This window comes from Elaeis guineensis, chromosome 12, assembly GCF_000442705.2.
Source record: "Elaeis guineensis isolate ETL-2024a chromosome 12, EG11, whole genome shotgun sequence".
In the NCBI taxonomy this organism is placed as follows: domain Eukaryota; kingdom Viridiplantae; phylum Streptophyta; class Magnoliopsida; order Arecales; family Arecaceae; genus Elaeis; species Elaeis guineensis.
This window is the reverse complement of record NC_026004.2, coordinates 8,234,152-8,251,507: the sequence shown is the minus strand read 5'-3', so window position 1 is coordinate 8,251,507 and position 17,356 is coordinate 8,234,152. Positions and strand designations below refer to the sequence as shown.

Here is a 17,356-nt window from a genome sequence, read left to right as displayed (position 1 = left end):
GGTGTACGCAGCCCTCCTTTACACTTTGTATTATACCACGCCCCCCTCCCCAAACAACACATGCACACACATATATTTGAGTGTGTGGTTGCAATCAACATATATTACAGCAATTTCTCTAAGCAAAGACCAATAAAAAGCCAATGGAACTTCAACCCTATGGAACTTCAACCAAAATGATTGACATGTTTCAACAAATACGATACTAAATTTAGATCCTGTTAATCATATGATATTGGTAGATTAATCATGAAATGGGTGCCGGCTGGGATTTGATATGGTTTAACCCACAAAGAGTGGAAACTCCCAACATCAATGCAAAAACTAATGCATGTCTAGATCACATCTAACTATCTCAATCATAAAAAGGCAAATGAAATTTCAAGAAATCCATATAAAAGAATGGGAATGCTTCTGCCTACTGGTTTCCAATTAGGACAGTCTCGAGCAAAACAATATCCACAGATATCATTAGTTGGCACAAAAACATCAGAAAGAAAAAGACCCAATGGACCACTGCAAGTAAACCACAAACTTTGTCGTCATCTCATTCCTATTTTGCTTCCACCCAGATATTTCTATTTCTGTAGTTAACTGAATTTGAGTTGCAAAGCCTCCAACAGTCAATGTAGACCAAGTGCTTCATCAATTAAGAAAAAAATATTCCAGGAACAAAATTTTTCTGAGCATTATCATAAACAACGTTGAACTGAAACAAGAGCTGTATTCAATTCAGAAATATACAGAGGTTAGAATCACATTCTCTAAATTGTGTAAATAACAAGGGCGGCTTACGTTTAGCAGTGATTAGCCTGCTCGATGAATTGTCAAGGAAAAAATTAAAATGTACAAAGTTTGCCAAAAGGCAATGTTAGGTCTAGTCACCATCTTTAATGGCAATTGCCCTTTTAATACTCAATCGGAAGGAAAGGACCACCTCCACAAATATCAGTGTTGCAAGTCCCCAACTTCCACATCATACTGTCAAGCTGAAAAAAAAATAAAAGAAAAAAAGCACAAAATCTTTTGAAGTGGGATTCTTTTAAGAAAATGAAGCATCAGCTACGTATTACTAACACTTACCACAACATAAACACTAACAGATTCACTGTTAAGCTGGCCTCCAACAATTAAGGGCAGAAACATCAGGCCTGCATGGCAGCACCTGGGGAAGACCATGGCCTGTATAAATTCATAAGATACCAAATCAATCCCAATATGATAACAATAAAAAATTGAATTTGCCAAATACCAAACTTGCAAATCAAAACAACCTGGAACTGAAGCTCCAGAAGGCATGTGAGCATTCAAAGGAAGCTGAAAACCCACAGAATTAGAAGATGATCTTTCCATGTTAGTCCTCAAAATTCCTGCCAAAAGAATGTCAAACATATTCAGAATCTGACCGTCCTAAGGTTAAAGCTAAGGTTTGCCATCTCATTAGCAGACTACATGTTGGTACCATCCTATTATAGTATCGATATTCGGTACGGTACAAGACAGCAAGATGTATTAAGTGACTCCATACCGATTTGGTACCGGTATGGCAAACCTTGATTAAAACTACTAAAATAAAGCTTTTGCCTGTCTTCTTTCATACATTTATTCAACTGTGAAAACAAGATATTCATTTTTAGCAGCAACAATTTATACTGCATACCATCCTGCATAAAAGAAGTTGTTGAGCTTCTCCCTCCAGATACCCAAGCATTATGATGATTATCTGGACTAAAATCACTGGAATGCACTCTCCGTTGTTCATCAGAAGCGAAATGCCTCCGACTATTAGGATGGGATGAGAAGGTGTAAGGATTATATGGCTGCTGCATATTTTGTTGACTCATAGGGTTAACATGTGAGAAATGATTTGGTGGCGTTTGTGCAGGTGGAAAGGGATGATTTGGGGTTGTTTGTGCAGGGGGAAGAGGATGGTAAGGTCTTTGGTGGAAGGGCACACTTCCTTGTTGAAACTGCTGAGCGGAATGGGAAGATTGAGTTGTTAAATACATGTCATTATGCCCATATTCATATGGCCTCGAGGAACCAAAGTTTGTTATAGGTTGTGCATTGCAGATGCCGCTTGTCATGAAGTTAGCAGGCTGCTGCAGACCCATTTCACTTTTCAAAGAAGCATCTTCCTGGCCCTGGAAGGCAGCATTCCCAGTCATCTGGGCCAGTTGATTGCCCTGGATATAGAAGACAGAGGTTAAAGATACAATATAAAAGGCATAAATACAAGCTACTAACCAATACACTTACACTTGAGGTCCTGCAATATTCTTGTATAGAAGGATGAAATAACAATGATGATGGAGATGAAGACACCATAGGTGGCGGTGGTGGGAGAGACGGCAAGGGTGGTGCTGCAGATAATGGTGGAGGTGGGGGTGGGGGTGGAGGAGATGGTGACAATGGTGGTGGTGGTGGTGGCGGCGGTGACGGAGGCAAGGGTGGTGGTGGAGGTGGAGGATCCAAAGGCAATGGAGGTGGATCTAAAGGCAATGGAGGAGGGCCCACGGGTAGATGGGAAACCTCAGTTTGATCAGCCAATGCTGGTTGAAAAGCTATGTCAGATTTATGATGCTGAGATTCCAGCTCTAGGTGATCATTCCTTAATATACTTTTCTCATCTTTAGATAATGCAGACACATCTTCCATTTCAAGCTCGCCATCCACATCCTCCAGTATGTGATGATGTCTGTCACTTGGATCACTTGGAGTAAATGCACAAGTGTCTGGCTCTTCTGAAACACCAATAGCTTCAACTGGCAATTCATTGCCAGTGTCCTTGCATGGACTACGAGGAAGATCTTCTTCCTCATCTTCAAAAACATGGGAAGATAAAAGTCCAGGCAACTGAAAAGTTGCATTGCTGAAAGAACAGAATAAAAGAACACATAAAAGGATTCAAAACATGGAAGCACGAGGAAGTAATCAAAATATAAAAGAAACAAATAGATTGTTGATTACTAGGAAACAAGCATCACATAAAGAAAGAAAACAATAACATGACAATGAAATTCAACTAATCATGCAATTACCAGTCAAGTTGCAGCCTATGCTTTTATTATATACATCACTAACAGGATACATACAGAGCATAACCTCCAATATTTTTTTTCCTCTCTCTACCTTGTTCTTAGACTCTCTAACTGAGAAGTGAAGGATACGAATTCCCTTGCATATTGGTGATGTCTGTGTACGTCGAGTGACTTTGTAAACAACAAAAGAACGGGGGAAAAAATGGGGGGGGGGGGGAGAGGGGGGGTGTTATTTGGGGGGACTTCTTTGGTGGATTGACTTTTCATCCTAACCAAGGTTTTGAATACTGGTACAGGTGGCCGTTCCGGCCGGCTGGCGGCACGGTCCGACACGACCCCGTACTGTACCGAACCGGTGCGAACCGATGAAGGAAAAAAAGGGACAAACCAGGGAGAAGTTAAAGAGAGAGAGAGGAAGAGAAGGAGAGAGGAGGGGAGGGAAGAAGGTTGAGGCGGCGGAGACGCCGCCGGCAGCGACCTGAGAGCTGCGTGGGCCCTCAGACTGCAACTGCACGTCGTTCGCGAGAGAAAAGAGAGGGGGGAGAACCGAACCGAGGGGGCTCCGGCGAAGAGGCCACCGAGGGCCTCCGGCTGGCCGCCGTGGCCGTCGGACAGCATAAACGCCACCTCCAGCTCCGCAGCCGTGAAGCTCCCTGTTTTAGAGGCTTTTTTAAAAAAGCCTAACAACAGTGAAGCCGGCAATGGGTTTGCCGGCTTCACTATTTTTGAGCTTTTTAAAAAAAACATTGAAATAGTAAAGCCGGCAAATCGATTACCGACTTCACTATTTTTAAATTTTTTTAAAAAAAAATTAAAAGCGAAGCCGACAAACCAAGTACCGGCTTTACTGTTCATCTCCCTTTTTAAAAAAGGGTCGACGCGTGAATAGGGGCGGTCGCCTCTATTCCGCAGTCGCTATTCCAACAGCGCCACTTCCGCCGTCTGATGGCTACGACGGCCACCTAGAGACCTTCGACAGCCCCTCCGCCATCCCATCCTCCCGTCTCTAGTGGCCTCCCCCTCTCTCTTTTTCTCGCTCGTTGCGGTAGCCCTATCGAGCGTACCGAGTCGTGGAGGCTTCCGCAACCCTCCGACGGCTACAGAGGGCAACCATCGATCTCCGACGGCCTCTCCCTCTCCTCTCTCTCTTCCTTTGTTTCCCTTTTTTCTTCCCCGGCATTGGTGTTTGCCGTTTTCTCTGTCAAAACCATCTCAGTACCCCGTCGGTCCTATTCGGGACGGTTCTGAAAACCATGATCCTAACCGAAAGTACCATGTGCATCACTTGTCATGAAATTACAGCAATCAATGGAATCATGTGCCACATGGTTCACATATATACAGGAGTGATGGAAAATCATGTGACCACAACCATCTATTGCATATTAGAATCATCACACATGATGAAACAATAGTTACCTTGATATTAGTAAGGTGCACATACGAGCTAAATGTTGCTAATTGAATTAACGCACAACTTATGACTTAAATCTTTTGCTTTTATTTCATTTAATAGATCTTCCACATTTGTCATCAAATCATAAGCTTAAGTAGATACATGATTGCCAAACTGTTGTGCAGGCCATAAATGCAACTGGAAGGGGAAAAAGTGCCTTCATAATATAAAGATGTGGTATTGGGCAAACAAATGTGTGGATTCCTGGAAAAAAGTACCAAAGAACATAGAATGACAAGAGGTGACATACTCAATTTTCTTGTTACAAACATTACAAAATGGAATAGTTCATACCAAGGTTTTAAATCCCGTGGGATGGGACTGTCCCGGTATTTCCACGCAACAGGATACACCGTCGTCCTGCCCCATCCCAACACTTGGGACAGAGGATGTCCCAAGGCGTCCTGATTGGGACGCTGGGACATCTTAATTGCTATATTGTAATACAAAGCCAAAAACATAACACAAAAGTAACATGTTTGTTTTGATGGCTTTTCAAAACCAAATGGATCTTGAAAGTAATAGCACATTCTAGATCTCATTGCAATGTTGAATCTTAATTGAAAAGGATAAATATCATAATAAGGCGAATAGCAAAAGCACAGAAGTTGTGAAATTTCTTTGTTGCAGAGTATTTTTTTCAAAAATATACATAAAAAAGGTGTTCAATACATTAGAATGCATGCAAGCGCACACACATATATAGTTAGATATATACATATGTTTAGCTTAATTGAAATAATATTAAGTTAGGGACATATTAGGAATTTCATTTGTATTGGTTTTTTTCTTCATCAAAATTGTGTGTCTATAGAAAAAGTAAAGACAATATCATATTTATCAATTTAACACCATCAGCATAACTTTGACTACCTATATCAAGTTGAGTCAGAGGAAACATTGGGTTGTTGGCTGAGATAATTAACGCCTGTGCAATATGGATGGAGGTATCTAGAGCGAAGGATCCATAGATAATGGCCAAAATGACAAAAAAGTATATAAGAAACACTGGAAGTTAATATAGTACCAAAAGATGCAACATCTTTTCTAAGAATTTTGGATTTGGGTAATCATGGCATAAACTAAACCCTAGCTGCAATCAAAAGTCTAATTAGACCGCTCAAAGCCATACTCTTTCAGTAATATACGCTAGATTCATTTGTTCTTCTTAGATGTACAACCAATTTATTCAAAATCATACACATCAATTTTGAAAACTTCATGCATCACTTTATTTCAATCAAAGAATCAGCGACTGGTGTTGCCAAGCATGCTGGCTACTGCCCAGGCAGCGTGGCACATGCCAAAAAGTGCTGAAAGAAGTATCTAAGATCATAATAATCGAGAAGACAACTTTTTATAATTAAAAATAAAAAGAAAGAACTAAATGACTGCTGTGATAATCCAGCACTACACTTCCTGGTACAGAATATGTAACTCAGCTCAAATGGGCACTGAGCAGCACTTAAAGTCTAGGTTCCAATTATGAATCACTAAATTCCAAAATATATCCATTTTCAATACTGCTAATATAGGAGAGAAAAGGAATTATTAATCACTCACTAGCATTTCAACCGCACCTAACTCAATCAAATGGTAAATTTAGCCACTAAACCAATACACTGGATGACTACACAATATGGCATTAGCATATTAAAATGTAAGGAATTTGATTAATGTGTATAATAAACTACCTTCCATACTCATCAACAAGCATTCCTTCCATTTCTCTGATTGGATCATCCACAGAACGTTCAGCTCGAGAAGGGCGTCTCAGAAAAAATCCATCATTCGTGTCATCATTCGGAACATCAATGTCATCCATGTACTGACGTAGAAGCGGTTCAGGTAGAATTTTCCTCTCAAGCCACAACCTCAATACCTGAGGGGAAGAAAACAGTTAATTCCTCCAACAAACACATCCTCTTATCAGTAGGACACTAGTAACCCAAGTAGGCCACTTTGTGTATTTAAAAGAAATGCCAAATATTAGGTCTGCCACCAGTCTGCCCCTCCCAAGACCCCCGTTATCCGGACTATAACTGGGTAATGGCCTTTTTTATTAGCAACCCAATTACCTTGAGGCACTGGCGACGATTCTCACGAGCACTGGCTCCAGGTGGAGCAGCAGCACCCAAAAGACGTGGTAATGCTGCTTGCACAGTCGGAACATAGGAAGCTCCAGCAATGCCTGAACATTTTAAAAATGCTTCAAGAATTTTTTTAAAAAAATAAATCCATCCATTGGTTATCATTTTAGATCCAGAAGCATGCACTAAAGTGTAAAGTCAAGAATTGCATTATAAATTATGGTCTGACCCAAAATTATATTGTGTAAATATGTTTTCATGGAAGCTACAGAAGTTATTCCATAGATGTACCGACCTTTCTGGTTATGTGAACATTGAGTGATGGAATCCACAAGGAAAAAGAGATCAATTCTACGATGAAAGCTGGGTTCACCCTCCAACTTCCGAATGAGAAGCTCTACAATCTGCAGAAGGCATGAACTTTACCGTGAGAAAACATTAAAATGTCAGACCACAGAAAAGGGATAAAGCATACATTTAATGGACAACTTTCAATAGAGAACCATTACTATCAAATCAAGGAACTAAAAGGTACACAACTTAATTCTGAAAAGAAGGCCTCCTCGACTAAAATTAATTTTAAGCTGTAAAGCACTTCACAAACATCCTTATTTTGCCGACAAGCAAGCTGATAAACTTGTCCCACTGATAAAATCCAAATACAAAACACAAAAGCAGCCATCAGCCATTACCATGACAAAGAAGGTGAAAAAACCATCCCAAAAAAAAAAAAAGAAAAAAAAAGAAAAAACTAAGAAAGTTGAAGAACACTGACAAAGATTCTTATTAGAAATTGCAAGTAAATATACAGTGAGCTTGATAGCATATTGATCATATAAAGGGTGGAACACACACTTAAATGCAAGCCAGTGCATGCAATCAGCTTCATCAAATGTGGATTTATAATTCCTCCCCCCACCACAACCACCCCAAAAAAAAAAAAAACAAAAAAGAGAAAAAAACATACATAGAGAGGATAAAGGAAAGGGTGCGAGAGCTAAAATGTTCACAATGAGGCATGAACATACAAGCTTGCTCACCTCACCAGCAATGCCATATTTGGCACAATCAATGGCAAGGCGGGTTGCACGTCCAATACTATCCTTTGTCCTCGAAAGTGTTTCTAGCATTCCTTCCAAAGCATCACGTGCAACAGCTGCTTCAGTGCCACCACTCAATGACCCGCCAGGTGCCCTATGTCCAGGACTAAATTTGTGTTCATATTCTTCGAGTTCCACCTGATTTGTTGATGACAGTTGTCGAGCAAGTACAGATGGGGAATCAGAAGGTGCAGATGTTCCCTTTGCATCCTTCTGAACAGAATTCCCTGATGACAAGGGAATGGAAGAAGCAGGACTTGGGCTCCTTCCCTGTATCACAGGCGGCGTTGAGATTGAACCAGGAAAAGCATTTTCACGGGGTAGACAATGAGACTGTGCCTGTCTCCTCTTTGCTTGAGCAGCTGCAATAAGATGTTTCATTGACTTGAACGAATCTGTAAATTTGGAATCAGTTGATAAAGTTGCTGGTTTGTCTTGTTTAGCAGTTTCTGATCTGCGATCAGACAATAATAAAATCAATTGATTAAAGTAAAGCAACTATGCACCAAACCTATGTACAGACATATCAAATAAGAAGGGAAAGTAGCAATTTACATACCGTTCTCCTGATAAAACATCCTTCTCAGTGTTATGCTCAACTGAAAAATTAGTGACATATCTATTTTCAGCATCCACAGACATCTGCATATTGGATTTGGAGCTGAACTTCGACATCTCTGACTTAGATGTTGACCTATTCTTTTCTGTGGTAGCTTGACTATGAGAGCGAGTTGAGCTCTCAGGAGTCTGGTTGGAGAGTTTAGACGAAGAACTTTGTGCTTTCTTTACTGAAACTGAACTTGAACATGCAGTTTTTGATTGAGGTTTGATGGACTTATGCTCTGACAACTTGGTTGTCTCACCTGGGCCAACAGATGTTTTGGGTGAAATGATGGTTTTTCTAACCTCATTAGATGATGATTTCTGATATTCTGGATTCCCAGGAGATACGAGTAACCCAGATGGTTTTTCAGCCCCTCTCTCCACAATTTTGCCAGGACAAGGAGACGAAATATCATTCTCAATTTTAACAGGTGATATGCTATCATCCAAAGGTTTCTCCTCCCTTGTAAAGCCTGGATTTTCAATCATACCATTGTTAACACTAGATACAGGATCTTTACCTCTTCCTGGTTGTGACTGAATAGGTGCTGGGATGTCTGGTTTTACTGTAGTCAAATTGATGGCAGATTGTTTGTGAACTGGAGTTCTGTGCCCTTCCTCTTCATCGTCATCATCAATTCGACATGACCTCCGTCTGGGGCGAAAGTGGATTTTATGTCTAGCACTTTTAGCCTCTGAATTTGATACTGCCTCCAATTCATGACAATGTCGTTTTGATAATGGCAGGATGACCTCATTACCCTGCATGGGTACCCTATCATTATGTGCTCCTGTTTTAGAAACCAGATGACCATCAACTTTCAGAGATGTAGCAGATTTCTTACTTTCCATCACTTTATCTTCTCTAATTTTAGCAGAAAACTGGGATAAGTCGCTATTTGTTGAGCTCTTGGTTATTGCACCACTCTTGTCTGCATCTTTTGATTTTTTAGCTGGTCGTGAATCTTCAGCATCATCCAGCTTATGCTTTTTACTGTGACGCTCGGGCCTTTTCTCCCCAGATCCATCAGAAGATAATGACCCTCCAGAGACATGTCCCTTGGTAGTATCTTCTTCTTCCTCCTTGCTAAGAACCCTCCTTAATCTCTTTACACTGTTCACATCAGTATCTAATCTTGAAGGTTTTTTGGATTTGACATCATCATGTGAAGCAATATTTTCATCTATGCACTGTTTGTTTCCCTTTGTATAGGAATCCTTTTCCTGCTTTTTCAGTGCAGGGCTTCTTTTCACTTTCAGGGCATTGTTGAGTTCTCTTTTTGTTTTAGGAGCCACCTTTGCTATGATATGGCCATTCTCTAAAACTTTCTGTACATTGCATAAATTTTTTGAATGAACTGAGGTTGCCAAAGATGGAGAACCCACAGGCTCATTGCAAGACAAATCCCCATGGCATTTCTCAGAATCACCAAGATCTTGATATCCACTAGCAACAGAGCTCTTTGGAAGAGCCAACACCATTTCAGTTTTCGAGCATATTTCCATGCCATCACCTTGATTGACATCAGGATGAGGATTTGTTGCATTATCTCCCTTCATGGAAGGAGTACTGGAAGCTGAATTAGAAACTGAAGCTTTTCTTTCTGGTAGCTCCTGTAGACCATTATTTGATGCTTTCTTCCTCCTCAACTTAGAGAAAACTAGAGACTTTGTTCCACTTAAATCACTAGGCTTCAGGTCAGACATCGCAGTCCTCTCATGACTCCATGAACAGCGCTCCAACCCATGCAACTCATCACTGGAGTTGTCATTTTTATCCACCTTCTGTTCAAGTTTTTCTTCCTGGTCTTTTAATGGAGACATCTCATGATTATCTGCTGGATGCTTGCTATCTTCAAAACAGTCAGTTTGGGAAGATGCAGGACCAGTGCTGGTCCCTTCAGCATCCTCTCCAAGCTCACCTGAACTTTTCTTGCGCAGTTCTTCAAAAGCCACACAAATCTCCTCCACAGCACGGGCAAAACATTTGATAGTTTTACGCTGGCAGCGAGCTATCACCTTACTTTTTGATTCATTAGTAAATACTTGAATATCAGCTGGTGCAACAAAAGCACTGCAGAAGAGCAGCAAACAAAATTTATCAGTTACAAGAATATAATCAGGATACACTCTTAGTCTGGACTCAATTATCCCTTGAAAGGATTTAGAATACAAGGACGAATGACATATAAGAAAAATCGATATATGAAAGTTAAATACCACCAACAGCACAGGTGCAATCTTTCATATGAAAACTATTTACGTATTAGTGTATGATATTAAACAACAATAAGCTGCATCGAACAGGAGAAAAAAAACAAGGATAACTCAAAGATTTCGATAAATGGTCACATATCAACAAGACTAAGGTAGGGAAAAGAAGACATTTTATTTGATGTTGCTTACCCACATTTTTCTCAGTATATGCATCAGAAGGCTATTACCAAGCAAAGTACCACAAATGGGCACCTCAATTATAAATGAAACAAGATCTATAAACTAGCGTAGGCTTGTTAGTTACAACACAAAACTAATTTTCTTTTTCTTTTAACCCAGTTATGGTACTGGCAATCAGGGTCATGGGAGGGGACAAACCTAATCTTTGGCAATTTTTTGCATAAAATGGCTGCCCTACAACTTAAACATGCACTTGTGCTTGTCAGCCTAAGAATTTTACCATTGCACCAAGCAACAGCCTGACAGTGAACTCATTTATAACCCATCCTTGACACCAGCATTATTTAAGTACAAAAGGTGCCATAGTCCATGTTCAGCAGCCCCAGTTCTCTCAGTATTGATTAACCAGTTTCCAGCTAAACTAAATCATAATGCAAATATTTGCTGACTCAGCATAACATGGATCTGCTACAGGCAGCTCCTGAACCCTTTAGGACAGTCCGCTTGTCATCCTTTAATTAGGAGAGCATCATGCATGCCAAGAGAGAACAATACAAAATTCTCTTCCATCTTGTCACCATCCAGTAGAATATTGTCATATATTAAATATTGCAAAATAAGAGCCATGATAAAATAATGCTCTAGAAAAATGTTGAACTACTTACAGTGAGACCTTGAATCAAAAACATCAACTTTTTCATGATTGCATAACTTAGAGCCCCTTCGATGTCATAAGGAGAAATTATTGTGGTTCCTGGAGTGTGATCCTGATCTTCAACAGATTTTTGTGTCTTAGGAATTTCAAAGAGTTTTGCTAGGGAAATATGAAACTTCCCTTTCAACACATAGATATTTGAATTTAATTATAAAAACACTATCATAAACCGATGGCAGTGTCATCAACCAATTAAGTAGTTAACTATTATAAATAAGGGAGGCCCTTCAGTGACTAATACTTTAAAAACCAATAGTCTCTGATGTTTGATACTTTTAAGGAACCAAGCCATTTTATGATTAATGACTAGAAACCTCTAAAATCTATAAAGTACTAAATTTTGTTTTATACTCTATTTACAATATGAGGTATTAGAATGTCAATTTCTAAACTAGAATATGCAAGCCTCCATATTTACATTCATGTGTAATGTATACACCATTCATATGATACACCAACCCATAAATTTAGAATGAATCTTAAATCATAGCTATCCTGATTTTGACTTCCTAGAAAAATTTATAACTCCCAAATATATTTAATTTGCTAAAATTTCAAGCTTAGGTGCCATATCCCGCAATTAAAAATTCAAGAGTATAAAACACCATTATCAAGGAAAAGTTGACTATAGCAATCACCAACATCACTTGTCTATGACAACAATGACAATCTGAACTGCACCATCCTCGTTAGTAAAGAATGGGTATGAACACAACATCAACAGATAAACTGAAATATTCAATTAATTAGATAGCAAAGAACTATCAACTGTAAAGCCTTTTTGCAAACCATCTATTTTTCGGCTGTCAGATGGGGCAGCTTGGTTCCTAAGATAAAAACAATGGTAGTACACAGTATAAATTGCTTCCCTAGGCTTAATATGAATTCATGAAAGTTACTCAATAGGAAAGAAAAAGTGTAACTATCACATTACAGGGATTAGTTGGATAATCCCCTTATTTATATAGGTTTTCCAATTGGAATTATGAAAATGCATGATGCTTGAACTTACTCGAATTTAATTTTAAATGAACAAAAAAAAAAACAAATGGGCATTGCTAATAATAGGTTTTAAAACTTTTGTCAAGACATACATGCTAGTTGGCTAGGTGAAAAATTGCACGGCACTTCTATTCTTACTAATCTTACCAAACGTGCACAGAAAGGAATGGCAATTTTAGCCGACCCGCCAGGTACCTGACTCGACCCAAATGGAGTGGATTTTATCCGATCTGATTAGAACCCAGGGCGGGTATGGATTCTAGGAAAATATCCGAAGCAGGATTGGTGTACAGATAATGATATGCCCTACCTCGAACCCAACCCAATGTGGCCTTAATATGTATATCTCCTTTTCAAAATTATAATTATTTTAAAATATTTACATGTATCAAACCCAACCCAACCTCTCTTATCTATCCGACTGGATCCAATCTGCATCTCTACTTGACCCGACCCAAGGCGAATACGAAGCAAGTATAGGTATTGGCCGACCAGACCCATATCTGACCCATAGCCATCCCCACACATGATATGATAGGGAACCCACATTATATAGAACCCCAATCTAGTCAAAAACAAGATTTCAGAGACTCGAAATGATATCCATGAGCAAATTTACAATGTAAAAGGACACAATAACAAATATATTAATTGGATACACAAGAATTCTAAACTAATTCAACTCTAGAATACTATACTTTATATTTGAGGCATTAAAACATGACTACATAGTTGCATATTGTCATCATTCTTGATATAACAACTTCATCTTCTTACAAAACCAAAAGGGAGGCAAATGATATAGGGGAGAGGGGGAAAGATGGAGATAAGGCTAAAAGATAGTATAGTTAGATACATAAATGTGTTATGGTCAATGTAAAGAATCATGAAAAAGAGAATGCATGCACAAGAGAGAGAGAGAATGGATCACGCTATAACATGGGTGTCTAGAAACACATAGTATGGTCGTCACCTTCAATAGTATAAACTATCGCCTACTAAGCAAAGACAAATTCGAAAGTTAGACTAGGGTCCATTCTTTTGTGAATAAAAAATTTATCTAAGAATCTATATTTTCTTAGATAAATATTTTTCAGACAACATTTAGATAGAAAAATAATTTACCCATGATCTTTTATGCATGAAAAAGTGACTCCAAAATCTGTTATCCATGTTCTTTTGCATTACTACTTTCGTAGGTAAGTTGCTAAAGTTTATCCATATTTCCCATAATACTCTTTATGCTTTTTAGGTTTAGAGAAAGTGGATAACTGAATTATTGAGCATTGAATGATGGAGGCATTAGAAATGAAGATGGGGCATCTTAAAAATAAAATCAAACATCTACTTTACTGGCTGATAGGAAAATGATTTATCCATCCCCTAGGTGGATAAGATTTTTTTTCATGTCATGGGTAAATGCTATCCATGAGAAAGTAACTAATCCATCTTAAAAAGCGTAAGAACATGGGTAAGTTGGTCAATAGAAAAGCTGATCAATCTTTTCATGATATTTATCCACCAAAAAATGGGGCCTAAATTACGTCACTCTTTCCCTTTTCTAATCCAATGCCCTAGAACCCCACCAATCAGTCCCTCCCACTACCTAGCACCTCGTTACACTACTTGGTGCCTAGAAACGTGCAACTCCTGCCCTCCCTCTCATAGACCAAACAACCCCTCCTATTCCTAAATCTAAAGCGTGTTAACCATATCCAATATCTCCTCCACTTTGGCCTTGCCTTAAACCAAATCCTCAGCATTTTTTATCATCTTTTGTAGGTAGAAGACCCTCCTTTGGTATCTAAACACAATAGAATTAAAAATAATGGATACTTCATCCACAACATCCAAAATACGTTTATTAAAACTGCATTCACAGAAAACCTAAAAACCACTTGTAGACTTCTTGTAACCTACATGTTTCTAGTTTCCCTACCTCTTTTCCAAAGGTTTACCCATGCATGGATGTTTTGTTTCATAACCTTCTGTTTTCACTAACTAAACAACCGATGACACTTGAACAAGCCATGCATCGAATGCATGATACAAATGCAAGCCAAGAACCAGGCAATCCTCTTAATTCCAACATTAAACATGCATGTATGATGCATTCAGAGGACACATCAACCTCCCTTGAGGAAATTATATGGTCAACCATGCATCAGATATGTGACATTTGTGCACGCACCTAGGTCACATATAAGTGGTGGAAACATTCACTTCTCGTAGAGAAAAAGGGTTGCGCTTTTCATCAAGTGAGTTGTAGATTATATGAAACCACCAAAGCCAACAGCCACACCCCTAATTTTATTTTTTTATAAAAAAAATCCACAAACAATGGTCTCCATATTCTTCTCTGTTGGTGCGATCCCAGTAGCTTTGATTACAGTTCTTATCAAATTATATGCCAACATTCAATTATATGAAGTAGTTGGGTGAGAGAGAGCTGATTCTTGTTCTTATTGATTTTTGGATTCTTCTCCCTGATTTAAACTCATTTTACCAAATTTTTTTAGATGAGATATTCTTGAGATCAAGTTTGCACTCTAGCCCAAATTCAAGCTTGAACATGAACTCAGTTAGTAGAACAAATAAGCCAATTGCAAGCTAAGCTAAATCTGATACTAAATATAACTGAGCCAAGACCAAACAGCTTGATCTCCTGACTGGCAAGCTAAATTGCAGCCCTACCAACATCATCGCAATCAAGGTTTGAGTCATTTTAAGCATTTTAAGGTATGGCTTCTGCTCGGACGGATGCCCAAACACCTGAACTGCATTCATAATAACAATTATTTCAGGTCAATCACAGGGACTATGTAGGAGTTTCTTCAGTTATTTCCTACCTAACTGCCACTATGATAATGCCTATAAACCATTTATTTCTTACATGAATTATCATTGATAATCTCAACAGGAATGGAAGAAGTATGACACAGCTAAGATTTAGACACAAAGTTCATCATCCTCTGAAACTTTAAAACAAGTTCCAAAAATTTCAAATGTTACTCTCAACTACCTACATTGAAAAGGAGCTAACAAGGAATATTTAGTTCTATCTGAATATAATGACAGTATTGTATGATAATACTAATAATTAATGATACAGTGAATCATTTGCAAAAAATACCATTTACCTCCATATAATAAAAAAGAGAAGATCCACTTTCTGAAGGGATTTCATCCAAAAGCATTTATATGCACAATCATATCTAATTTAACCTTCAAATGAACTTTGTATGAAGAACATGAAAAATCCCCCTAAAATTTTCTCTACAAGGACTTGAAGAAGAGTTATGTCCTATATGAACATTACGCTACAAAATACCTCTAGAAATATCTTCTAGCTATATCATAAATTGGTCATCCCCATATATACTTTCAAAGTTAACCTATTTAATTGACAAGGTATGCAAGGAAAAACATGTAATGGTTTGACTGTTCAAAGCACCGAACAAGATAAGGTATAATAATGCAGGATATAACTTGGACATCCACCGAGTACACAAAATAAGGGTTATAGAGAAAATATGGGGACTGCATCACACTCACATTTCAGAAGTCCCAAAGAACTGAACGAAGCATTTCTTCGGATCAGGCGAATGCCCCCAATCTTTAGGATTGCTTATCTGAAAACAAACATCCAAAGTCTATTAAATATAAACCACAAAGAAGCAACCAGAATGTTTAATACAAGCGCAATAAGGAGGAACTGAGGAATGTTATTTTTTTTATTTTCTAAAGCAAACAAAGCATTTTCATAGGATCAAATATGCCACTAAACTAAAAGCCACCAAGAAACAAACAAAACGCAACAGCTAAATTTTACTTTTGGTAGAGTTTGGGAGCTCCAAGGGTTCCTGATACATAAATAAAGATCCAGAAAAGGGATAGATATACAAAAGCAGGAGCAATATTCATCAAATTAAGCGAATTGGATTCAAACAAAGTTTCGGTCAGAACATAATCAAGCTACCTAGATATTTGGTTAAAGCAAAGTTCCAAAACCCTAGATGTCGTGCTTCCATGAAATCGAAGCAGATGGTGACGAAATCTTGAGACGAAAAAAGGTAAAGAGAGGACCACGAACTGCACCGAAATCAAAATTCCATCTGCCGAGACAAAATCAGAATCCAACCAAGAAATCGAACTTACCTTCGCCGGCCACGCCGGGAATCCCTTGACCTTCGCGAGAACCAAATCCCCCAGCTTCAACTGGTCATTCGCCTTGCCGCGCGCCCCACCCTTCCTACGTCCCGGAGCCATGGCGACGATCAAGAAACCCTAACCCCCACCAGTCCTCCAGGAACCCAGGCTCAGAGAGAAAAGATCAAAGAATGGAAAAGAAACCCTAGAACGCTGCGACCGGCTCGCTTCCCCGAGCCCGAGGCAGCTCCTCTCCCTGTCGAACGCTGGAGACGGGGATTCGGACGGCCGGAGGGCTACGGTGGCGTGATCGAGGGGCTGTAGGAGGATGACGGAGAGAGGAATCTCAGCATTCGAACGCCGGAGACAGCGAGAAGGGATCGAGGAGGAGAGCGAGAAGAAGAAGAGTCTGATAGCGATCGAAATTTGGGTACAGGGCGAGAGAACGAAGAAAGCAACTACAGAGGGGCAGAGCCTTTAAACCATACTCGCCGACACCATCTTAACCGACCGATTGGGATCACACCGCATCCGTTGATTATACGCTGAATATTATATATATCTAACTGCTTGTCCGTCTGATCTGGATTTGACGGTGAGATAAAACGGAAGGTGGTCCATGATATTATTTTATTTTAGTTTAAGAAATAAAAATCCGCTGTGGACACCTGTCAACTATGGAAGTGTATCCACCGTTGATTCGATGCGGCTTGTACTTATCCGTGCGCAGGGGCCACCTGATGAAATCTACCGTGGAGGAATACCCCGGTTCTTGCGGCTGGACTAGATGGCTTGTTGTCTTG

At 39.2% G+C, this 17,356-nt stretch overlaps 1 protein-coding gene across 3 annotated transcripts; it reads right to left on the bottom strand.

Moving 5' to 3' along the window:
• Positions 1-663: 663 nt before the first annotated feature.
• LOC105055432 (ENHANCER OF AG-4 protein 2) lies at positions 664-17,018 on the bottom strand. Of its 3 annotated transcripts, XM_073246468.1 has the most exons (13): positions 16,563-16,596; positions 15,962-16,036; positions 15,545-15,607; positions 8,247-10,364; positions 7,616-8,141; positions 6,883-6,991; positions 6,576-6,688; positions 6,192-6,379; positions 2,260-2,872; positions 1,661-2,186; positions 1,275-1,370; positions 1,084-1,182; positions 664-989 (listed from the first exon to the last, which is right to left on the bottom strand). In XM_073246468.1, the coding sequence occupies exons 3-12, from the start codon at positions 15,589-15,591 to the stop codon at positions 1,112-1,114; spliced, it is 4,407 nt and encodes a 1,468-aa protein (XP_073102569.1). In that variant the 5' UTR covers positions 15,592-15,607; positions 15,962-16,036; positions 16,563-16,596; the 3' UTR covers positions 664-989; positions 1,084-1,111. The 3 variants fall into 3 exon arrangements, with proteins under 3 accessions (XP_073102569.1, XP_073102568.1, XP_010935541.1); XM_073246467.1 differs by lacking the exon at positions 15,545-15,607 and having other exon boundaries at positions 15,960-16,036; positions 16,563-17,018; XM_010937239.3 differs by lacking the exon at positions 15,545-15,607 and having other exon boundaries at positions 7,628-8,141; positions 15,960-16,036; positions 16,563-17,018.
• Positions 17,019-17,356: the final 338 nt, after the last annotated feature.